At 35.7% G+C, this 26,611-nt stretch overlaps 1 protein-coding gene across 5 annotated transcripts in view; it reads right to left on the bottom strand.

The window, feature by feature from the left end:
* Nucleotides 1-9,696: 9,696 nt before the first annotated feature.
* LOC145987657 (uncharacterized) overlaps nt 9,697-26,611 on the bottom strand; it is a 154,053-nt gene continuing 137,138 nt past the window's right edge. Inside the window, exons 15-18 of one of the 5 annotated variants that reach the window (XM_083122164.1) lie at nt 25,971-26,036; nt 14,968-15,071; nt 14,172-14,243; nt 9,697-10,259 (exon numbers count right to left, since the gene is read on the bottom strand). In XM_083122164.1, coding sequence (XP_082978290.1) covers nt 14,211-14,243; nt 14,968-15,071; nt 25,971-26,036 — 203 coding nt within the window. In that variant the 3' untranslated portion in view covers nt 9,697-10,259; nt 14,172-14,210. The remainder of the gene's footprint in view (nt 10,260-14,171; nt 14,244-14,967; nt 15,072-25,970; nt 26,037-26,611) is intronic. The other 4 variants (XM_083122165.1, XM_083122166.1, XM_083122167.1 and 1 more) reach the window with 4 other exon arrangements.

Genomic DNA, 26,611 nt, shown 5'->3' with positions numbered 1-26,611 from the left:
GCCACTCTAGGACCATGATAAAATTCAAGTATAATTTCCAGTTTTCAAGGTGAACTTTCCAAAAATTCGATGTCACCAGAAGATGTTTTCTCTTTTTCAACCTTACGTATTACTGCTTCTCACCACCCACACAAATATATTAACAATATAAAGGGTCTGGGTGATTCCAATGTATTAAAAAATTCTAAATCAATTAAAATAAAAGCATATATGCATATTTTAAATATTAAATTTAAGGTGCGAACTTTCCATTTGGATTTCACATATTCAAACTCAAAATACATCTACAAACACAAGTTACTAGTTACGGGATATACTAATGTACGCAAAATTGTTAATTCTATAAGAAGTTTTAAGCTGAAATTTACCTATTCAACTTCAGGATGTATTATCTTGCAATAATCTTCCATCTATCAGATAGATTGTTCTACAAAGGACACTAAGAAAGTAAACGGATAAAGAGAATTCAATTTTATTTTTCACGTTGCTTTCTTTTCCTTCCTCGATAAAAATAAAATTCATCGGTTAAAACTTGCCTCAGAGCATTTATAAATTCAATGGGATATGGTTTGATTGATTGAGTTGGTGTTTTAAGTCCACTTTATGCACAGAAAGGCTAATTGGGACTGCAGCTACAGTTAAAAGTGGCGGACAGAGACCGGGACTTCTTGATTAAAAGGCGACGATGCTACCACTGCACCATTGGGAATGCCCTCAATGGGATATGGATTTAATAAATGTTGCAATTTTTCACATCTACGGAGAAAAATTCACGAAGAATTCATGCAGAATTCCTGGAGCCAATTATTCACACAGAATTCCCAGAATTCCCGGTGAGTAGCCATCCAGGATATGCACGGGGAACTTTACCTTTACCTACTACACAACATATGGTAGCTGCACACACACTTTTAAATCTGCTTCAATACAGTTTGTTCACAGTTGTGTTTTCTCGTTATTTTTGTGGATGTTTCAAGTTTAAATATCTCCTCCATGTATTAACCATGCCAAAATTATAAGGCTGACATATTTAATTGTCTTTTCACCCAAATGGAATACCGTATCCATCCTCCAAAATATCTGGTTGCTATGAAACTAACAGTTCCCATGGACAAAACATTAGTGGTCCCCGTTTGGATCCCAACATACATATTGTCGGTCCAATGACATAACGACGTCTCATTTTTCTTTTGGGAAATTGAGTTATTAACATCGTTGTGATCATACCGGTGCCCTGCATCACCTCGCAAATCAGTGTAACTCAAATCCAATTAATAAGGAACTTATGAATATTCTTTTGATTTTGCGTATCTCAATTTGTTAAAAAATTTGGTATGACATAGCGGCGTATCTTGACGTCAGTCGTTATGTCAGATAAAGTACATCATAAACTGTTTCGCAAGTTGGCGTATCTCTTTTTGCTTACAGCAGAAAAATGCAACAATCAGGGCCAATACACTCTCAAAGAGTAAAATAATGCAGAAATGTATATTTTAGAGCTTACAAAGTAGCGGTCACAACCTTAACAATAGCGAAACGGTCTAACAAAGTATAAGGAAAGAAAGAGGTAAAATGAATTGTTAGATACCTTTTGTTGATGTCGGAAATAGCACAATTTAACATTGGTGGCACAGTTTTTCGAAGAAGGATCAAAGCTGTATATTAAGCATTGTTTGTAAGCTCTGTTAGGAATAAGATGGACGTCTTAGTGCTCTGGGAAGATGGCTCAAGAAATATTGTTCCATCAAGAGAACTACACGTGATCGGAAAGAGGAAAAGTAACATCAAAGCCGGGATATCTGTAAAATTTTACTGGCCTCCAGAAAGCAGAAAGGAAGTGGTACAAAGGGACCGTCATAGAAACATTGTATGAAGAATCTGCTGTATCATCTGACGAAGATGTACCTCTGTCTTATCTGCTGAAGAAGAAGGATGATGTATCATCTCCTACACAAGAACAGGACAAGATTGACTTTGATGCTGAAAGTGAATTTCTTGAAGATGTCAGTGACCCGGATGATCCAGATTATTTGCCAGGAAAATAGCAACATTGTGAAGCAAGAGGATGCAAGGATGAGGTCTTCTCCTCGTGTTCCAGATGTCACATCCTGCTTTGCTGGGATCATTTCGTTCAAGATAATGACTGTACATTCATAGGCGTCCGGAAGGGGGGGCAAGGGGGGGGCATGCATGAAAGTCAACCAAAAATTATGTATTTCACACATATAATTTCATTTTAGCCACAATAATATGTGTTAATTATTGCATGAACACCATAAAATCAAATTTAAGCAATGTTTCTTTAGGGAACAACACTGTTTTTGAGAAAAATGTGCCTTTTTGCCTCCCCCCCCGGAAAAAAATACCTTGCTTGCCCCTCCCTGGAAAAAATCCTGTGGACGTCCATGTGTACATTACACAAGAAACGGGGCGTTATTGACAATTCAAAATGTGTGTTAAACAAAGTGCAGCATAACAATTCTTTAATATGTGATAGCAATGCCATCGCTAGAGACCACATTGCAACAAATCCTGAAAGTTATGATGTCGACGGATCACCAAAAGAAGGCTCTACTACAGCTTCTAGAAAAAGAGGGAAGAAAAATCTGAGTAAGAAGTTACGTAATGAAGGCTATGAATACTTCAGTTCAACTACAGGGAAGGTTGTTAAGAAAAGAAGATTGCTGAAACCCCCTGTACAGGCTGCACCCACAAAGGAAGAAAATGTTATGTACTGAAGAACAATGAGAAATCACGAATAATTATTTTAAATGGATTTTTCGATCTTGGAAACTTGCAACATCAAAGGGAGTATGTAGCACGACACGTTGATGTAGAAGATACGAGATAAAAACCACAAAACAAGCATCGAGACGTACATAAACACTGGATGGAACAAGGCTGAAGGTTTGCAAGAAGATGTTTTTGAATACTCTTGGAATTAGCGAACGATTTATACGTACGACAGTGAACAACATGCAAGAAACAGGCATATTACTAACTGAAAAACGAGGTGCAAGATACAAACCTTTGAAAGAAAATGACGAGAGGAAACAGAGTATAATAGAAGATCACTTAGGCTAAATCGCTTTCCACGAATGGAGTCTCACTATTGTAGAAAATATTTAACAAAGGAGTATCTGCATTCTGATTTAACTGTAAAGAAGATGTATGAGATGTACAAGGAAGAGATTGACACAACATGTCAAGCATCTTTGCAAACATACACAAATGTTTTCAAGGTTATGAATCTTGCATTTCATCAACCCAAAAAATATCAGTGTGGATTATGCATTACATACAATGCAGGATCTGATGAAGATAAAATGAAGCTAAAAGATAAATTTAAGCAGCACGTTGCAGAGAAAAGTAAAGTTAGAGAATTGAAAGCAATAAGTAAGACAACAAGCCAGATACTATCTACATAAAAACAAGTTTACTGCAAGAGAATCCCACAAAAATCGTAGTAAAGAGATGTAATACTGAAGATATAGCTGTGAGAATGAACAAATTGAACAAAGAATCTGTGAAAATAGCGCAAGAGAAATATGCAGATTTATTGTCAATGTGTGAAGGTCCTTTCCCGTTGTTCTAGACAGTGACTGCAAAAACTTTTACGCAAATTTGAATCACTGAATCTATTCTCCACTCTATTCCACAAAAATGTTTTATTGATGTTTATGTAATGTAACCAAATTATCTCCTAATACTGTACTCTTGTTATGTAGTAATTTTGCATGTATAGCTTTTTAATTGTACTTGTAGTGAAGAGTTTTGTAATTTGTACACCTACTTAAAGCATGTAAATCTAAAGAACTTCAAAATAATAATAACCATTCACTTTGAAAAGCATCATGAACAATAAAATCATAAATATTATATAGTTTTGCTCACATTTTGACTAAAAAAGAAGATTTCTCAAATCATGAAGCTGCAACGTGATACTAATTTGCATGGCGTATCTCAAAGATATTTCTGTGTGAGTAATTATTTTGATCTGACATACCGACGTTATGTCAAGAAATTATGAAATTTCAAACACGTAACGCAACACATGTAACATTCAATCACACTATTTTACAGCAGATACATAATACAATTTAATGACAGAACAAAATTTGTTATGGGGTAAATAGTTTTCTCACAAACATCTACGAAAGTGTGTGCGAAAATGTTTTTTGCTTCTCCTGAAAAGTTGGAAAAAATGAGATAGGTCGTTATGTCATTGGACCGATGATATGCACGATATTGTTAAAAAAATTATTTGTCAAGCCATAGCTTAAAAAATGCCCTAAAATATTTAAGTATCTTTTCAATGCCCAAAAATGTAGTTTAGGCAGATATTTGAAAGTGTCATCAGAATTTGGAGCTACCTCAGAATATGAAAAATCAATTTTTCATCCACCATCTTGAAATGCTTTCAACAAATGCAAATGTAAAATAAAATCATTCCCTGGGTATATCTATTTGTGACATGAATTTCAGCTTAAAAACTCTAAAATTGCTAAAGATATCGTGATCTCAAAATTGGTGACCATTCCGAAACCACACACTATATTAGTTTTTTTTATTAAAAAATTCAAGCTCAAGTAATGTCCTAACGTAGCCAAGACTTGGTTTTCTTAATCTACGAAAATCTAACCTCAAATATTTGCAGAACTTAAAGCTCTCGCAAGGCATGTAAATCAGTCTGTCGTCCATCTTTAAACATGGTGAAATTTTTTTCTAAAATACAAGATGACACCAATCCTTTAAGTTATCTTGTAATTCTAAAAATTGCAACTCAAAAGCTTTACATTTATGGCAAAATGTATGTTTGTGAATTTATCACCACTCCTCTCCTAAACTTTGAAATATAATTTTAAAAGTTTTACTGCAAAATTGCAGACCGACAGATTATCTACAATGACTGTGTTTAGTTCCTTATACTCTGTGAATGTATTGCAGACAATTTTGGGGAAAAAGAGAGCATGGTATAAAGTGTGTGTGCATCATGAGGAAAATCAGTCTTTCATTTACCATTTTGAAACACATTGTTCAATTTCACTCGCATGTCACATTGCAGTCGGTCAAGTTTTCTAGCTGCACAAACATGTTATCATGGTCACTAAATAGATGTATTTCTTTGCCCATCCACCCCACCCATGCTCCTCCTAAATCGTGCATTATGTTTCGATAATTTTATTGTGAATTTACAGTGCAAGTAATGTCACAATGCTCCTGAAAGTTTTATGCACAAAGCTCGAAATTGTAGTCTGTAAAAAGGTTTGAAAATGTCAAAATATGAAAATATATGTATGCATTGTATTTACTTGAGTACCCCACATCCCCTATATTTAAGATAAAAAGAAATAGTGGTAGATTATGAGTGTGCTAGACTTCTTGGGCATACAGCTCCTAACCACAAATACCATTTATCCTACATGGGCAAGCAACCCATTACGTTCAATCAATGCACTGAACTGGAGGGAGGGGTCACTGTCTCAGTGGAAGGCATTGGAAAGATAAGAGAACATTTGCACACATACTAAATTTTGGGAAATGAAATAAATCATTTGAAAAGGATTTGGTTTAATTATACCACAATTAACTTTGTTCTACTTTCACATTTCAATAACATGTACTCAATTCTTTTGTAATGTTTTATTCATGGAAAAATTATTGTAAAAGTTGATCGTCACAGGTGAAACTATGTGGCTTGCACACATACAAAAGCGACTGATATCTAAACTTGTAAAACATTTCAAAATTATAAGCTTTGTTCATTCAAATGTTTTATCTAAATATTTCAGACCCTCTTGATTTTTGTTTCTTGGATATATGTTCGTATTATTTCTGTTAAAAGTCTATTTCTAGCATGATTTGAGAAAAATATCCTGAAAAAAACCAGTGACTTGTACCACATTAATTATTTTGAGTATTATAAGATTGGCCAAGCTTTTATTTTACAAGTTTTCTCAAAATGTTGAAATTTTTTATATATTACATAAGAAATGTACCATAACATGATACTGCTTCTAATTTATTTTCAATATTAAAATGTACCATAACATATTGTTTTAATGGCATTTCTGGCAAATAACCCTCCTTTCAAATAGTCTTCATCACGAATATAACAAACAAGAATGTAAAGTTCATTTGTTAAGCTGGTCATAGGCTAGTTTTGATATTTTTCTTTCTCTATTGCACACAGATTTTTCTTGAATTCTAAAATTTGAGTGTAACATGTTTTGTAACATAATAAAATAAACTTATTATTTTCGAGAAGTATTGATGAAGTATTTGTGATGGACCCTTTAATTTCATCTAATCATTACTCACCTTCATTGTCTCAATTAGCCAAAGGTGCAGAAAAGGGTGCTTAATAACAAAACTACAAAATACCAAGGATAATTCTGCAATTATATTATCACATGAATAAAGGTAAGAACATGGCTGTGGCATGCATATCTAGATAATGAAGAATTTTATGAAGCCACCTGCTATGAACAAATTAAAAAAACCTATATGTTAACATACTCACTTCCGTGCATGTTGCCTATCTCGACGACAATGAGAGAACAGGAAGTTTGGCCGTAGCTGTAGTGTTGCAAAACACACTTAATGCAATGTAGGAATAATGTGAACCTCAGTCTTATTGTGGGCGACTTAATCTATGTGCTATTTTCCAAGGAATCTGAACAGAAAAACCTTGAATTCAATAAACATGGCAGTTGTGCAGCCATAAATCTGTTATAGACATACTGCTTCAGGCCCTGTATGGAATTCTTTACATTTATTATGCACTACAGATGAATCATCTTTAGTATGTGATATTTCAGTCACACTGTAATAGTGCAAATCCTGAGAAGTGGTGATAACAAAAAATAAATAATTTTCAATATGTACATGTCATGTATCAAATTGAAGCATGGAATCTCTACTTCAATAATATAGCAAAAAAAAAAAAAATTAATTAAATAAAGAAATGGCAATACTATGGCCATATTTGTGAAAGCTCGTTTGACATTTTTAAATTGGGATATTAGATGCAGATCTGGCAACTTGTTTTTCTGTAAGTGATGCAATCCAAAATGGCCAACTTGATCTACATTGTTAGGGACATAGGTGGTTTTTTTTATCAAAGGAATTGCAAAGCCTCAACTTTCATGGTAAATAACATTGACTTTAGAAAAACAAATTAGCATGTCACACCCGTAAGAAAAATTAACCTTTCAATTAGAATAAAACAGATTCTGTACTCAGTATTGTCTTGCAACATGTGTAATACGTATAATCAAAAGTATAGTGGCCATGTGTGCAAACACAATATAAACAAAAATGCTATTTTGTCCAGTTGTTACTATTTAAAATTAGCATTACGGTTGTGACACACACAATGTACACAATGAAAGCAACAATATATTTAGTAAAATGAAACGCTTATTAATGATATAGTCTACTAATAAGTCTACATTGAGACTACTGATCAAGAAGAGTTTACTGAAAAATATGTAGTTGTTGAATATAAATCCAAGTTAGTAGACTTAGTAAAACTATTGTACCGTGGGTCCATTTCGATCTGCAGCCGAGAGATTGGGAGAAGCGTGGCGGGCGGCACTGACGGAGATGCCGACATTTGCGGCCTGAAATGCCCGCTTATTTTTATGGACATATGCATATGGTTTTAATTTTAGTAGCTTAGTGACTGTATGTGCCGATGATTTTGACACGCCCACCTCTTGTGAAACACGGCGTAGAGGTTTGTTTGGAGAACGTTCTAACGCTGCACCAATATCATCGAGTTTTGCTTCGGTTAGAATCCGTCGTTTTTGCTTAGGTGTTTTAAAATTTAACGATACAGTTTCTCGTAATTTAAGGACAAGATGTCTAACCGTATCTCTGTGTGGAGTTGAAACGCATTGGAATTTCTGTACAAATTACCTACACATGTCTCGACAAGAGTTTGTTTTCACGTAGGTACGTGTCATACATAAAAAAAATCTTTGTTCTAACGTGAATCTTGCAGCTGGCATTCCAATCGTCTCACTGACACGTCACACATACACACTACAATAACACAAACAAGTAACTGCAAGTAACCAAGAATAACACTCTTGCGCACAGTACGAAATTAACATGCTCTTGTTTACATTGCTCGCCACTATATTTACAACTCTGTCTTCATCTAGTCGCGAAGGAACAAAAAACTCGAGCTCGGAGATTTTGGATTGCAAGGAAGCTCACGAACACTATTGACTTTTAACGGTTTCTTCTACAGCGTAATCTTGATACAGTGTTGCACATTCAAAACCTCCAAACGATCCCCATTGGCACAAAACTCTTTCAAGGATATAAACTTAAGCAGGACGTTACTGGTCAAAACTATGATTAAAATGTTTTATTATCTGTGGCTCTTAACATCGTTTCTAAAGCGTATTTATTTGTGCATATAAGAGCAGAACTTGGATGAATTACAGAAGAACTTTTGCATGTTATAACACAGGTTAGTGATCGTTTTGCAATATTTATATAAATGTCTGCATAGGTCTATAAAAATAAGCGGGCATTACAGGCCGCAAATGTCGGCATCTCCGTCAGTGCCGCCCGCCACGCTTCTCCCGATCTCTCGGCTGCAGATCGAAATGAACGCACTGTATTATCTTGGGTATTGTAATCGCATGCAAGATGGCAAAATTTGCGTTCAGTATTTGAGGGAAAAAATGGTAAGTTGCCTTATTATGTTTTTCCTGCTAATGATGATTTTGACACTGATGTTGCGACAGAACAGATTAAATGCTATTTGTCTACCCCCACAGAAGTTCGTGGGAAATTGTATTTCAAAGAAGATAAGTTTTCAAATTTAGTGCTTCCATAACATTGTAATCATAGCAGTATTGCAATTAGCTATACAAATTTTGGATATAATTAAAATTAAAATAATGCCAATTCATTGCTTTTTTTCTTGCTTGACAGTGTCTCATTTGTGGGTTTACATAAACTCGAGGATAAATGCGAATTTTTATTTATTTCAGTACAACGTCACAACCGTAACAAATTCCTAATAGATTTTTCTAAGGGACATACAGAGTAAAATTTATGAATTCAACTCTTAAATAGTTAACTGTATATCTGTTGTGACACTTGACATATTTTTTCATTTTGGTATTTTTCCTAAAGGGGCACAAAATTTGAAGTGATCATCAAGAGAAAAAAATAAAAGTGTCGCCAATCGCGTCACAACCGTAACAAACTATTTTTTTTTGTGTAATAAGTACAACATTAAATGTGAACAAATGAATGTTCCATGTTGTACCTTTAGGTGAATGCTAAACACGAAAAAAATTTTATTGATGTTTTCAGAAGACTAAATAGCTGTAACCACCTGATGAAGGTGTAATTTGTGTCACAACCGTAACCAGGATTTGCCCAATAATAATACATCACCATGCTGATTAGCATGAGAGTTTTAGAAAACAAGATCCTTTATGACATACAAAATATGTGAGGCCAATATTTCATGAAGAACCTGAGTTTGCTTTCTAGTACAGTACATTACTTTTCTTTTAAGAAATTGACAATTATCAACGGAACTTCCAATTATGAAACCAGTAATGAATAAAGCATATGACTGTCCCCACCCCTTCCCATCCTTTACTCTCCTTTTAGTATAAGTTTGACAGGAGTGCAGGATACTGAAAGCAAAACACTACAAGCTTTTATAAGTAATTTGTTTTATTCTATTGTTGAAATGATTTTCTTTAATTTACATTTTTCTGCTTTTGATTGAGGCAAGAACAGAATCCATGTTCAAGGAAATACATAAAATTCTTAACAAATAAAACATCGTGAGTACTAATAGATTAGTACCAATATAAAAATAACATGGCCTTGCCTGCTTCGGCAGTGCAAGACTATGCAGCTCATTCCGCAAGTACATGGATTCTAACCTTGCCAGATGTTTATTTACAATGAACATAAAAGCAATTGTACATTGGCACAGTACAAATCATCTATTAAAAACACACACACACATGCACACGCACTGCAGCTGGATGAAATCATAATTTTTCATTCAAAAACACAAGTTCCTGTGGAAAATATACAATCTCTTGAAGGAAATAATTATACAGTTATCACGTAGTGAATGAAACCACTATTGCCACACCCATTTAGTGAATCAATTGCTACAAACAGAAAGTGTGTTCCTCTAAAGTTGTCCAAATGATGGAGACGCTATTTTGTTATTCCACTAAAGACAGGATGTAATATCTCTATACCTGCAAAGCAAAAGAAAAAAATAATTAACTCACATATTTTATTTATTTTTCCATTTAATTTTCTGATTAACGCAGTAAAATATGGGTCAAGCAACAGCAGAGCTGTTTGCAATTAATGTAGAATACTTCCCTGAAATATAAAGGATATACAATGAAGGGCTAATCAACAATTAAGGAAAAGTTTATAACAGTTGAAACGAATTTAAGGTATCACACTGGAGTTCATCATCTCCTGGGTGCAAAGGATAATTTATGTGCAGTCTAAGGTGTCATGCTTTGGGCTACAGGATGCACGCAGGTTCATATCTCTTGCGGGGAAGCGTAACAACTATTCAAATGAGATTTCGGCCTGTGCACAGGACCAGTGGCCACCCACAATTGTGAGGAAATTGGGGAACTACGAATAGTTACCCAGCAATAGGAAACCTACTACAACTACTGGGGGTTGGCTGACCACACGTCACGTCATTGTGGCAGGCCACAATGCAAGTTCAGAAACCCATTATTTGTCTCATTTGTGATTTTTTGTTTGGGAATGCAGGAAGTTATTTCTTACAATGTGATCTGTTTTTAAAATATTAGCTTATGAAACACACACACACACACTGAAACAATGGTCTTTCAAAAATTGTGGCAAAACTTTAGAATTTCATACTATAATTGCTGTGTTTCTGTAAGATGCAAATGATAAAAAAAATATATATAAAGAAATATCCTCTGTGCATGCGTGTGCTCAGTGGTTTTTCTTGAGGAAAGATCTTTTGGTAGTCTTACATTGATTTCATGGGCAACATGAGAATTTTGCCACTAACTAATCAGGGAGGCCCCTGAATTAATGTATTCTATGAAATTCACACATTATGATATTTTCATGCAGATTTATCTAAGTTTGCTTTCATGGTAAAAATTCTCAGAAAGGGGAAAAAGATGTCACTTAGTAAGAAAGTTTTGAAACATTTGTACATAATTGTGCTATGTTTTATGCATTGAACACACTGTGATACACTTAAATGCAAATTTTCGATTTAAAAAAAAACCAAAAAGAGCAAAGAATTAAGATTTTGACAAAAAAGTATAAATCTTAAAGTTGAAAATACCTAACTATTAATTTTAATTTGCATTAAATTGCATGAGAACAAAGATTGGTAAGTTATCTTCAGATAATAAATCCCACAAATAGAAAACTATGCTCAATGAGCTTTCACTGCATATTCTGAATTCTAAAATCGGAAGTAGAGTGGAACCTTGATTATGTGAAGACTGTGGCTAAAATACATTTAATGCAGGAAAATGTATATAAACAGAAGAATGCAAAATCTAGGATCCACTGTACTATGATGCACTATTTTTCCATTGTGACTTTTTTTTGACATAGTCAAGAAAAAAGCTGCTTATTGAGTGTTATTCTTAAATCACTCAGTTTAAACATCAAGAATAAAAAGTAACTAATTACAGACTCAATATTTTCATACACATTCTGTGCCTTCTGCTTCTTATGGAGATCCACAATTCTGTCACTCTGCAAGTGTTCTTATGATGCAATTTTTTTTTAAAAAAATAGGAAATTCTCTAAATTGTAGGAACAGCTTTTAGCAAAGTGATAAAAAGGTGAGAATATTCAACATTTCATTTGGGAGAAATTTAACAGTTCATTCCACAGGCTAACCGAAAGAACATAAATTCCAAATGCAGTTTGTTTCAAATGCAAACACACTACCTTTAAAAAGTAACTATGTAAACAAAAGTTGGAATAGCAATAATTAAACAATCTAAAATATTTTATTTTTATTTAATGTTAACAAAGAAAAATAGCATGCAATGAAAGTATGGATGGAACCGATAAATCATCAAACACTGATTATTGGTCAATAGTACTCATTTCAAGTCATAAGCAAATAGTGAAATAGACTGTAATATTATTGATCAGCAAATCTGAAAGCAAACATTTCTAGTATGGTTCCTCTGTGGGCAACAGGCTTTGGTGTTTGAAGCTGCCAAGTGTGGGACTTCAGTCTTTCCTACAGATTGCAGCAAAACATCCCAAATTCCTCAGTAACTTGTCATCTGCTATGAGATGCGACTCATTGGTAATTCTGTTCCTTTACACAGCATGTCATGTTTCAAGACTACCCTCCATAGTTGTGCATAAGGAATCAGTGGTGACATCTCCAAGATAAATAAACTATTACTAATGTAAATTCGATCTTGTGCAATTGACATATTGCAAGTTTCAGTTTTCACTTCCTCTCTCATGTATTCTTTTGTATCTATTGTTGGCCTTTGCCAGTGGTTATAACCTATTCCCAGTGAGCCTGATTTTTTCAAACACAAAAAATGCAAATTGTCTGAAAATGATTACTTATTAGTGGATAAACTGACATGCTAAAAAAAATTTCATGCATATATGAGGGTTGGTCACAGTCTTTATTATCATAGTGATGAAATTGAGCTGGTGTCATGAACACTTGGGGTGGGGTTAGTCCTTTTCTACATATGCACCACACAGAGCGACTCACTTCTCCCAGCGGTGGATGAGATGGTGGAGGCCCTGGTTGTAGAAGTCCCCACTTGGCTGCCGAAGGACTGCTACACCACCTCATCGTCGTCCTGGAAACGCCTTGTCGACGCTGTGCGCTTCCGCATTGAAAGTGCCTGCGCCACTTTACCACACTGAGATAGGATGGAGCATTTTTACCATACACACTGATCAGTTCCGTATCGATCACCTTCGCATTATTCCCCTTCAAAAACAGGAAACAAATCACTGCGCAAACTTCCACTGTCTCCACTGGGCATGCCATCTTGGAAGCGACGCTCCAGCAGCGTTCTGCTGGACTATGGTGCTGGCTAGTTCTGTTAAGCTGACACTAGAGGGACGTGAGCTTACGTGAAAAACACAAACATTGGCTTCCGTGTTGTTTTTCACTACGATAATAAAGACATATGACCAACCCTCATATATATAATTTTAAATGATACTTTTCACATTTTTGCAATATTCAGCAAAAAAGACTATTTTGTGTGCAAGTTTAAGGCATTTGATGTCATACTGACAGTGGTCTGATGTTGATCCACATTGCCTAAAAGCATTTTTGAAAAACAAAGGCAAAATATTAGATCAGCATTCTGTACCTGGAGTTCATTCCTTTTTTGATCCATGGTGTTCATCAGTGGAGTTGAAAGAGAGAAAAATATATTATTTAAATTATAAACAACACATCAATTGTCTTTCTAAGGTGCAATGTTTCACAAATTTTTCATTTACATTTTCAGGCTCAATGGAATTGGAAGAACAATACAACATTGTAAATTACATAATATGCCAAATCAGTTCCAAGAGTGGATGTTTATTTTTAAACAAAGTTTGTAACTGTTTGAGCAAACTATGTAACTGGAAATACAAGTTTTTTTCTTCCCACTCCACTGGGCTTAAAGACACAAGTAAGAAGTTTGTGAAACATTCGCTCTTACAAAAACAACTGACTATTTATAATTTAAATAGTGAATAATAATGTACTTTGCAGCACAAGGCATCAAGAAAAGATTCTTATGTCAGAGAAAAGTATGTATGAAAATGTAGTTATGGTTTGTGACAGGAGAGTTTGAGCATATTTCAACGATCAAGAATTTGGGCATTTTAATTGTTGGCAAGCTAGTTTTAAATACAGTAAATTTGGCAACCCCCCCCCCCCCAAGGAAAATAACAGACTCTGAGGAATAGTAAATCTAGAAGCCTATCTATTCCTTCAATACTGTAGTTTGATCTATTACATTCCTTATTCATGTAACATTCAAGTTACTTGAAATGAACAGTAACTATTTTCAATAAAAACTTTGTGTTTGTGATAATTTTGTATCGGTCCATCCCTAATATTCAGGTTCTGTATGAAAAATGGAAATAAAATTTGCTACCTTACATTTACTGCTGGATGTTGTTGCCAAAGATTGTAATTAACAGAATGAGCATTTCACACAAACCAAACACTGCAATTCCAAAACATGCTACATATTAGTTCTCTACTTGGCACCATCTCACTTATCTGTGCTACATATATTTATACATGCTACCTTCATTGTGGCAAAACAATTTACTGGAGAAAACATTCATGAAGTTAACTCAACAGGAAGCATAGTGAAATAAACAACTAACAAAATGATTGATAATTAATAGCAATTGAAAATGGATTTACTCACCAGCAAATGTCACTATTAACAAAACAAACATAAAAGAGTAACTTTCATTAAATAAAATTTGAAATATATATATACTGTATATACATATGAATAGGCGAAACAGTTTACAAGAGAGGTCAGAAAAATCTGCAAAACATTAGATACAAATGATACAGAAGAAACGTAACTTTAGACTGGCCAGCACAAAAGAATAAGAAAATCTCTATAGTCTTTACATACGTGTACAACAGAGTGTTGGTAATGAATGCAAGTAAACACTGTACTCATTTCCAACAGAGAAAGTAATGACATATAGCACAGAGTAAGTTTAGAAGTAGCCAACAGAGAACAATGCTTTTAGTAACTACTGAAGCTTAACTTACAACACATTCAGAAACAAAGTGGATGGCCCTTCCTTGGTTAAGAGAACATTTATAGTGTGCATATGAAGGCCACGTGTTAATATGTGAAATTGGGCCATATCATTCCTGGAGTTAGTATGACAAAATCATATTAATAAAATTCATTTAATTACTTTTCTGGAGCGAGGCTTGAACTTCGAAGATCTCGAACCCTCCCGAACACCCTGTGTTCTTTTCCCAGAACTACCTGTTTTTGCTTGTGATCTATTACTGCGTGCTGTAAAAGAGGTAAATTTCAACCTAGGACTTTCAAGACTAGTCCAAATAATAAGTTTTAATAAATTAGATAACTTTAAAAAAAAGAAAGGTGAACCTTGCTACAGGTGAGGAATCAGAGCATATGAATCAAATCGATACGAATAGTTATGTGCATGACATGTCTACAAGTATCATACACACTTTTTGTTGTTTGAATCGTTTTACAAATCTAAAAATTATTAGCTTTGTTTCATCAAACCAAACTATGTTGCTCTTGTATTTTTCAATACAATGCACCCATGCCCAGGCCAGGTTTTGAACCTGGCAGTGTGTCTCAAAAGCAATTTGTCATACCTACGAACAGGACTTTGCTATCATCCACTTTAGCTGAAGAAAAAGGTATGAAAATGACTTTTTAATCTGACCTCTACTTAACAAATTATTAATAAATGTACTTCAACCCAAGAAATCACTATTTATTTCAGAGGAGGGTGCATAATGAAGAATGTTAAGAAAAAGCTAGAGTGACTGGGTACAGGAATTGCCCCTGATTAAGTTTTCGGCCAGATCTTGGTATCCTATTAGATACAGATTTTCGAAAGAATTTTTGATTTCTAGAACCAGTTTCAAATTCTAAAATATTCAATTATTTTTGTAATTATTTTATTTTTCCATGATGTTATAAGATAACCCAGTGTTCCCCCCCCCCCCCCCTTTCTGTGAACTGAATGCCTTGTCATCTATACATATTTTTGTGGGCAAGTGATGCTAGTTTGAGTATATCAATTTTTTTATTTCTAAACTCTACACAATAACACAAAAAATCTAATTCCCTACTTTGGCACTAGCATATACTCTGTGCACTGGCATAAAGGCCTACTTAACATTAAAATAATTTTAAGGAGTGATGTGTACAGAAGGGAGGTATTGGTTTGGTGAAAGAATGTGTTATAAAAAATTTGCCTTTGTGCCATTTGGTGTGGCATAATCAGCATCATGCTCTGGCCCCCTATACCCTTCCTCCTAAAGCCTTTTGTCGATAAGATGGCTAAGATTCAGAGCAGCATTTATTAGTTGCGTGGACATTTTCTGAAATTAATTTTGCAAATCCTATGTCTCTATCTATGTATAACATTCCTCTAGTTCAATGAACAGTAAACACCATGCAACTACCATGCATTCTAATGGGCATTAAATAACTCAATTTTTAATATCTCATTAATTCATGTTTATGGTGGTAGTGTTTTACATGTGCAAGTCATGCCTCAAGAGTATTATTACCAACAGTTGAAGCCAAATGTCACCAGTAAGGACATTGATGCTGCTATATCTAACACACTAGGAACATACACTTATATTGGCCACCACCATGTGTACTAATGATAACTAACAAACAAGCACAATGGAAAAAGTTAAGAACTAAGGTGCTTTGATAATTACTATTTCCATATAGATGGAATGAGTTGCAGCTTTGCAGTTTTATGCCTAACACTCAATTAAATACAGGAAAACCTCGTTAATACGAAGTTCAAGGATCCAAAAAACATCAACTTCGAATTAAAGAACTCTGACTTCTCCAAACTTTTCAAGATGGCACCTGCTTTTCAGGTGTAAACAAAGTAGAGTATAAATTACCCACACAACGGATGTTTTATACCTGGAAATAGCTCAGAAAGTAAGCTTTATATGTACTCTATAATAATATTGTAAGTTTTAAAGAAAGTGTAAAAAGTGTCACACAAAAAGAGGACACTGAGTTTACGCGGACACAAAGATTCCAAGAGGGTAACACCATTTATCCTGCATAGTTATACAACCCGTTATGCACAGGATGCATGTTGTAGGAAGGAATATAAAAAAAGGTAAAGTGTTCCCCTGTGCATAGCACCACGCCATGAAGGCGTATAGGGGGTGTGGGGGTAACGCCCCACACTTTCTTGATCCGGTCGTGAGTGGGGGGTGATGTGATCAGCATCACGCCCCTGACCGCCTTTACCCCCCAGGGTTTCCCCCAGGTACCCATGTTATTCGACGCTGGGTGGGCGCCGGGGCCGCTTCCACCGTTAGAAAAGTTCCCGGATTTGAACCGGCCGGGGATCGAACCCGGGACCTTGAGCATGGTAGTCAGACGCGTTACCGACTGAGCCACCGCGGCCATATAGTACATGAAATTGCTTACACCAAAAAAAGTATTTTAAAAAATGGTATTTTATTTCAATTGTGCATAGTCATTCCTCTTCCATGAAATTCTTACAATTCTAGTTCATAAGAAACCCGTTTGCACGGAGACCTATGAAAAGGAAAACAATCTCTCATTTATTGCAAGAAGCGAAACTCGGAAGAATCTTGACAGCAGTCACACTGGTGAGCGAAAAATGGGAGATAATGAAACAGAATGAATATTGGATTTTATGTGGGTTCACTACAACATTGTCCGTTACAGGATTAACTGGTAAGATAAGATTTTCTTGGGAGACAACAAACCTTTCTCCGCACCAGAAAAAAAAACTAGGGGCTTTAAATTTCATTCTGGTTTGGCAGTCTAACACACATCGTAAAAAAATCACGTCTTTGCTTCAGTCAACTTCATATTCACCCCCACCCCCCTTTCCCCCTTTCCAGGGAGCAGTCCAAACTCTTCCTATTGTAATCCACCGTAAAAAAGGAAACCCGCAACTTGCGATCTGTTTGCACCAAATGTGTATCCTAGGACACATTAAACAACGCCGCACTCGTTAATCAATTTGGTTTGGATTCCACTTTAAACTGTATATTTAGTCCCAATTTGCTCATCAGCATAAAATGAACTCAAAACAAGCTTTACAAAACTTGCGATCAAAATGAGGAATTGTTATTTACTCTCATGTTAATCAACAATTTATTGTTGGTTTTAGGAGTATTCTGGAGGTCAAACAGTCGCTCCGCCAAAACTTTTCCTCTTGTTTGAGATGTATAACTTCTTTCTTATCCTACTGTTTTTGTTCATTTTGAAGAACGTATTCAGAACTGGTTGCTTAATTTTAGATGCCAAAGGATAGGAGGAGGGATTGTGACTGACCCAAAAATGTTCATTTATTTCATTTATTATTTATTGTTTAATTTTGTGTTTAACATGCATTATGATATTTATGTTGTTATCAATTACTATTTTGTTATGTTCCAAACCGTTGTTGAATTAATAAGATGTATAATTAATTATTGATAATGTGAAATTGCGATGTATAAATTTCTATACATATTTTGAGCATAGCAACGAAAAACAAAACACAATAGATCAATAAGTGATAAATATATGGACATTTAAAATAGTGACGTCCGAGTTTCATTGAAGTTATCAAAATCCTAATTGCTATTTGGTAAAGTGAATACTAGGATGCTTCGTTGAAGTTCAAGTAAAAGGCTTGCTTTTTTTTTTTTAGGAGTATTCTGGAGGTCAAACACTCGCTCCGCCAAAACTTTTCCTCTTGTTTGAGGTGTATAACTTCCTTTCTTATCCTACTGTTTTTGTTCATTTTGAAGAACGTATTCAGAACTGGTTGCTTAATTTTAGATGCCAAAGGAAAGGAGGAGGGATCCACACTCGCCTGGAATCAGCCCGTGTGAGCACAAGAGCAAGAAAATCGTTGCCGAAACAATTAGCATCGACCCCCCAACCCCCTGTTTGCTGATAGGAGAAGAAGTCACTCCGTCAACATAACACTTTCTTGGCAAATTATATGACCAGCACAGTTGGGAAACGGGAGTTACAACATAGATAAGATCGACGTAATTTTTGTGGAAACCTAGATGACAATGCATTATGCGGGTTAACCATCTTTAGTTGGCCTATGTGGCTTTGATTATCTGTAACAGTTTTCCTTTTTTATGAAGTTCTACAGGGCACAAAGAAAACGTTTTTAATGAAAGTGGATACCGGAAGTTGTTGGCTACCAGTTGGATAACGGAAGTTGTTTGCTACCAGGCCAAGAGCTGCTCGCTCACAGAAAACTGCTGAATCTCGAGCTCAGAGCTAGACAGATGGGCAAGACTTCCAGGTGCCACACATCATGTATAGGGTCAACCAATTTGAACGTCAGATCTTTAAAATTAGATAGAATGAAAACCACACGTGATAATGACATATATTTTTTTTATTTTGAAGAGCAAACAAAGGCATTATCTTTTGAACAGTATGTCGTTCAAGTGTCCTCCTCTGCTTCGGTGGGTGGAATGGATTCTCAATGTCCAATTTTCCAGCACGTCTGCACACATATTGAGTGGTATAGCCTCAATGGTGTGTTCGAACAAATTCAAGTATTTCATGTCACGAACTGTGCATGGCTTATTCTAATAGACCTTAGATTTGAGATAACCCCATAGAAAATAATACAGGGGGGTTAGGTCACATGATCTTGGTGGCCAGTTCACATCACTCTTTCTGGACAGAACTCGTCCGGGGAACTTTTCCTGCAATAATTCCATTGTTTGGCAAGCTGTGTGACAAGTTGCACCATCCTGTTGGAAAAACACATTGTTGATGTCAAGATTTGCCAGTTTAGGCCACAAAAACTGCACCACCATATTCCTGTATCGCTCCCCATTGACAGTCACGTGATTTCCATGTTGGTCCTCAAAAAAATAAGGCCCGATCACACCATTGGCCCAAAAACCACACCACACAGTCACTTTCTTAGGATGAAGGGGTATGTCCAGAATCACTTGCGGATTTTCATCTGCCCAAATTCTACAGTTTTGTTTGTTAACGTAGCCATGAAGAAAAAATGTCCTTCATCAGAAAAGATGATTTTACGGGCAAAATCTGGATCGGCATCCAACTGCTGTAGAGCCCAACAAGCGAAATCCCGACGCAGACGATGATCATTAGGCTTAAGTTCTTGAGTCAGTTGCACTTTATAAGCTTTTAGGTGAAGATCGTGATGCAAAATTCGCCATGTTGTCATCTATGAAAGGCAGAGTTGTTGCGAATTTCGTGAAACAGACAGGTTTGGATCGTCCACCATGCTCTGGCTTAACGAAACTATATCCTTAGCTGAACGACTGACTCGACGATGGACAGATGTTGGCTCGTTTGCTACTGAGCCTGTTAGTTTAAATTTCTCTACGAGGCGGAATATAGCGTTCTGTTGGTCGATTATGTTGACCATAAATTCCTCTCAATGCATGAAATGTCTGTCGAACTGAACACGAATTTTGATAATAAAGTCGAATAATTTATATGCGTTGTTGCATTGTGTATCTCTCCATGATAACTTGCCACAGACTACTGCACACAGATGTAACAGTTCCATCTCGTGTCCATGCACGTGTCTACTTCGAATTAAGCTAAATTAGTTTTGCCGAAGGGTCTTGTAAACAACTTCGTATTAAAAATTATCCATATTTCGATTTATCCGTACTGAAATACATTATAAATCCTATCTTATCAGCTACGGAATCGGAAGAACTTCGGATTAACATGGTTTTCCTGTATTACTTTTAAATATCTGAAATTAGTTGAGCAAATTCAAGTATTTCATGCTTGAATTATTTTTAATTGTAAAAATTAGGCATAAAACAGCTTCATCAGTAGTCTATATCAATATGACTGATATATCTATAAATGAACTATAATTTTGTGGCAAAAACTTGCATTTTGTAATTTTCTTATACACATAAAGGTATAATTTGTACAGGCTGGGTTTGCCAAGTACATAGCTGGATAAGGAGTTTCATTTTCTAAAGTAAATTCATTAAACATTTGCAACATATGTAGAATATCAATTATCAGCATAATTTTGTCTCATTTTGTGATACACTTTGAAATATAATTTGGCATGGAAAAAGTAACAATGTTTGGCATACATGAATTACATAATAAAAAAATAAAAAATTAACAAGAAAGTGCTATTAATGATATAATTCTGTCATGTGTAAATTATGCTCTAGATATGTTGATGTATTGTTCATCTTAAAATAAGTATCTTTCCAGCTTTTTTGGCAATAATTGTAAACATTAACAGAAAGATGTCACAGAAGTTTCAATCACCACAATAAACTGAAACAATGGAATCAAAAAGAGAAAAAAGAAGAAACAGAAACATGTATTTCTGGAGGTGAAAAAATACAGTTTAAAAAGTTTTTCTAACTATAGTGAAACCTCTTTTCAAGTTTTTCAGGAGACCAAGGTGAAAAACCCAAAATGTAGGAAATTGTAAAATTTGGGAAAATTTTGTAGTAGTTTGCTCTCTCGGAACCATCAATATTGGTTGTATAATGCAGGAAATGTTAAATCCGGGAATGTATAAAATTGTTCCACTGTGTTATTTTATGAGCATATGCCATTCCTCAACATCAGAATTCCTGCTACAAGGAGATATCAAAAAGTAATTGAGTAATTTTTTTTACAGCCGAACGGAAATATATTTACAAAAACTGAAATATACATTTTGAAGGTTGAACATTACTCTACTTTTGCACATAACATCCATTCACATTTATACATTTGTCCCACCGTGACACCAATTTTTCGATGCCCATGAGGTAGGAAGCGTTCTGCTAGATGCATAACCAACGACGCACGGCTGCCACAACTTCCGAGTCGCAGCTGAAGTGTTTGTCGGCAAGGTGTTCCTTCAGTGGGTCGAACAGGTGAAAGTCTGACGGGGCCAGGTCTAGACTGTATGCAGCCACATGGGGACAAGCATTGTCATGGAGAATGATGACCTCCTCCAGAGATTTTGTTCATGTTTGCGGCGCAGAGCAGTTCATAGACGATCCAGTGTAGCACAATATGCAGCGGCATTTACAGTGGCCGCGGTGGCTCAGTCGGTAACGCGTCTGACTACCATGCTCAAGGTCCCGGGTTCGATCCCCGGCCGGTTCAAATCCGGGAACTTTTCTAACGGTGGAAGCGGCCCCGGCGCCTACCCAGCGTCGAATAACATGGGTACCTGGGGGAAACCCTGGGGGGTAAAGGCGGTCAGGGGCGTGATGCTGATCACATCACCCCCACTCACGACCGGATCAAGAAAGTGTGGGGCGTTACCCCCACACCCCCTATACGCCTTCATGGCGTGGTGCTATGCACAGGGGAACACTTTACTTTTTTATTTACAGTTGCTCCTTTTACCCCAAAATCAGCAAGAAATACACCCTGGCTGTTCCAGAAAACAGTAAGCAAAACCTTTCTTGCAGACGGGGTTGAGTTTGTGTTTCCATACCATACTCTGTCGCTTTCGTTCAGGGGTATTATGGAAACCCCACGATTCATCCCCGGTAACAATACGATCGAGGAATACATTTCCAGCCCTATGGTACCGGAGCAAATGCTCAAGACTGTATCTCATACGGTCCTCCATATGATGTGGTGTGAGCTGTCTGGGGACCCATCTCTCTGACACTTTGCGATACCCAAGTTATTCATGGATGATGATGTATGCACTGCCATATGAAATGCCCACTGCATCCGCTGTTTGGATTGTTGACAGCCGGTCCTCCTGAAGCAATGCCTCCACAGTGTCAACATTGCTCTGTGTGTGGGATGTGTCAGGCCATCCAGAACAGGGTTCATCAGACATTTACACACCCTGCGTTGTACTTTGCACACCAGTTACAAACATTTGTGAATGTCATGCACGTCTCACCATACACTGCACACAACTCACGATAGATTTCTGGTGGTTTCTGTCCCTTTCACTACAGAAACCGAGTCATACTCTGCAGCTCAACTGTGTCGAATGTCTTGGGCGTAGCTGCCATTTTGAAACAACTGCCTCTCGGGGTGCACAAGGTGCACACATCTGCCATCTTGTGGAAAGGTGGCAAAATAAATGTACTTCCAAATGTACTTTCAGTTCTTGTGAATACATTTTCGTTTGGCTGTAAAAATTTTCTCAATTACTTTTTGATATCCCCCTCATTTTTGATTCCTTCACAAAACATGAGAAAAGATCCTTTCGAGCAACCAATATCTTTACAGCAGTAAAGCAATATATCTGTGCTAAAATAATTAAAGAAAAACTATAAAATAATAAATGTGAGAAACAAAAATTAAGTACAATAGAAACTTTTCACATTGAATGAAGACAATTGGGGAGTTATTTGTAAAGACATTAACAACAAACTTCCATCCAGAAACTTAGATACATAAAAGAATGATATGGTTTCGATACTCGATATACAGTCATGGACACTTATGGGTTGTAATGAATTCATTTGCTTTATATGGATTCATTACAACCCACAAGTGTCCGTGATTGTGCAGCTTGTCACCCAATGAAAAGTTGCATGGCACGACTTAAACATACAGGTAGTTGTGGTATGGAGCTCAGTTTCTTGTTAGTTATTTTGTCCAATATTTCAAACCCTTACCAGAGATCATCTAGATTTCCTGTGCTTCTGGGCTGATTCATACCTTTCAATATGGTTGGTACATAACCACAATCTACCCATGCCTGCAGTTAAATCTCTGCACTAACAGTATGACCTTCTTTATGCAGCCTCAAATGGAGTTTCTCATCATCATAGTACAAATTATCTTACGGTGTACTTTATGAAGAACTTCTCTTAGTTTCTAATAACCTACAGAATTACTAAATTCCAAGATGTTTACATGTTATTGTTTCAAGTACAGAAAACAGTTTTAAAAATGGACTAAATACTGACATGCAACAACACTGATATATTATTCCCTATGGAAATATTGATTGCTTTATACTAGGGATTCTTTAATTATAATAATAATAATTATCAGTATCAGTTGATGTAGGCATATCAGTAAATTACAGATTTTACTGATCCAATGTAAGTGCAAATAGGCTATATTTTAGTGCAAACTTCCATCATTAAAAACTTATAATTCATTTGTCTTGGTTTAGCAAAATAAATGTATGTATATCAGGTTTATTTTTCAAAGAACCTATTACAACCACCATTTACGAACAATAATTAAGAAAGTGAATGAACCATCATTTGTTATTCTACTGGATCATTACTTCATCACTATTGCAAAAATTTCATACTTTATACATTGCAGCAAGCAAGTAGAGTTGTTTTCTTGGAGTGCACTTATTAACCATTATTAATGCATAGTGATTTTGCTGTAATATTAGACTAACTGGGCTACAATATTTTGGTGCAATCCGATCAATGAAATGTCGAACACTGGGAAGCGACCCAGATCCCTGAATCACATTATGATACTCTTGAGAAGCCAATAATTGTGTCATCACACAGATGTGTGTTGAAAAAATTAAAGAGGTCAGGCACTGAAAATTAATTATTAAATAACATTATGAACATACATAGCAGGTTAAATTTTCAGAGTAAAAAATATTTACGATTGGAACTTGAGTCTCTGTAGAGGTATGGGAAGAGTTTCAGTGAAAAAAACAATCACTGTATGATGAATTCTTCGATTTCACAAGTCAAATGTATATGTGATTGACAGTATCATTAATCTGCTCACACTTCATGAAGTGTTGCACAATGCTGACAAACATGTAGGAAATACATCTACAGTAAGAGAACTGGAATGTATTAAGCAGTCTCAAAGTTCAATTCCCACTGATAACACTCACACTTCATTGTGATGACAGTTGGGACATTTTAAATATGAAATGTGTTGATCATTCATCAGTTAGTCTATTAGTTTTAGTCAAGAAGTTTTCCCAGACTAAAAATCTGGAAGAACCTGAATAGTTGAATGATTAGCACTCTTGCTCCAGATTCAATCCCTGGTGATTCAATTGGGAAGCTAATTGAAAGAAATAGGAACAGAATCAAATTGTAATTAAGAAAATGATTTTTATTAACTTGAAGTAACATTCCCTCAGCACCATTGTTGCCGTGATATCTTTCACCTTGTAATCTTGAGATTCTGTGTTCAATCCTTTTCACAATGATAAAAATGTTTCCTTTGTACAGATAAAAGGTATAATTTTTATGCAGATGAGAAGATAAAATAGACATTAGCCAGAAATGTGTGAAAGTAAACTCGGTATCTATGCAGATTTCTCTTTTCTTCAATTTTACAGGGACTTAATCACTGCTATTTCTAGCCTCCCAAGTTCAATGACTTATCATTTTATTGATTCACATACAATCGAAAACAGAAGTTTCATGAAGCCCTGTTGTGTTGATTACAATGTGGCTAATCAATGCACTAATAAAAATTAGGCATAATCAATTATTCAATTAAAATTTCTCTCTAATTCAATTCACTTTGATTATACATTATCAGCGTTCGTCACTAGTTGTACTTATTTTCCGGCAGCAGGCACAGTTGTATTTTAATTCAACACCATCTTCACATTTCTTTGTTGCAGGTCTGTTTATTTCTGCTTACAGTATGTTCTTTTTTAAAAAAGAACAATGCAGGTAATGTATCTAATGTATGCAGCTTTTATTTCCATAATAGTTCTGTAAAGCCCCCTTCATCTTTTCTATGGGTGTGTGTATGTAGGAATTGTCTCAATACTTTCTCAACCATGTTATACTGGTCAATTATCAAGTAGCAACAAAAGCGATTATAATTATAATATATATAATATATATATATATATATATTTTTGTCTGCCAGTAATGTGGGTCTAATGCAAACCACATGTTTCCTTCATGATTGTTGTCCACTACTAAAATAATGGGAACTTTCTCTTGGGGGCAACAATACTGAAATGAGCATCTAGTCTGCATGAACATGACTGCTTCAATTTTTTCACACGCAGGTCCAAATGAGAAGTTGGCACATGCAATTTCCAGACTGCTAAGAAGTCATTCTCGCACAGATTTTCCTACAGATGGATACATTTCTCTTTTTTTAACAACTTGTCAAACACATTTGCTTCATGAAATTGGAGAACACACCATCACTATGGATTGTCCTTCGTTTGTCAGGGACTCTTAGATAAACGAAATCGATAAAAGTGAATCCCATACTTACATGTCTGTTCTGTTGTGGCCTTCGATCCACGTTTGATACCCTTAGAATCAGCAGTTGACTGGTGCACTAGAAAAGATGAAAGGTAAAAGCGTGAATAACTAGTAAGCACCAGCGAACTTAAAACCTTCTGCTTCTATTCAATAGTTTCTGTGACTGGGTCACTTCATATGTCAATCTTTCTCTCTCTGCTTCATTCTTCTAACTGTTCTCTATCTCTCATTTTGGCCAACTTCAAAATTCTCCATTCACCTTCCTTCACTTCATGTATGTGTGTGATGTGTAAATCTGATTTTTTGTTCATTGCAGTATATAATTTCTCACACGTGTGAAAAAGGTCGATCTTCATTTGCTATCCTCCTCTCTTCAAAATTCTTCGCAATTCTGTCTTGTTTTAAATTCAGCTCCTCTCCCTTTCTTTCTCTCTCTCTCTCTGCCATCAAGTTCTCGGATTTCACTGCATTTTTCTTTCATTCCAAGATATATTGACGTAAGTGTCTTCTCATCCTTTTTACACATGTAATGCCAGTGTCCTCAGCATAATAATGATAATTATGAGCAATGAGGTAGTTGTGTTAGTGTGATATTCTTTCTTGTTCTCAAAGAAGAGCTCATTTATGAAAGAAACGAAGACTCAATCTTCA

Source organism: Lepisma saccharinum, chromosome 5 (genome assembly GCF_977018435.1).
Source record: "Lepisma saccharinum chromosome 5, izLepSacc3.1, whole genome shotgun sequence".
In the NCBI taxonomy this organism is placed as follows: Eukaryota; Metazoa; Arthropoda; class Insecta; order Zygentoma; family Lepismatidae; genus Lepisma; species Lepisma saccharinum.
Note: the sequence above shows the minus strand (reverse complement) of the source record. Positions and strands in the feature narration are given on the sequence as shown.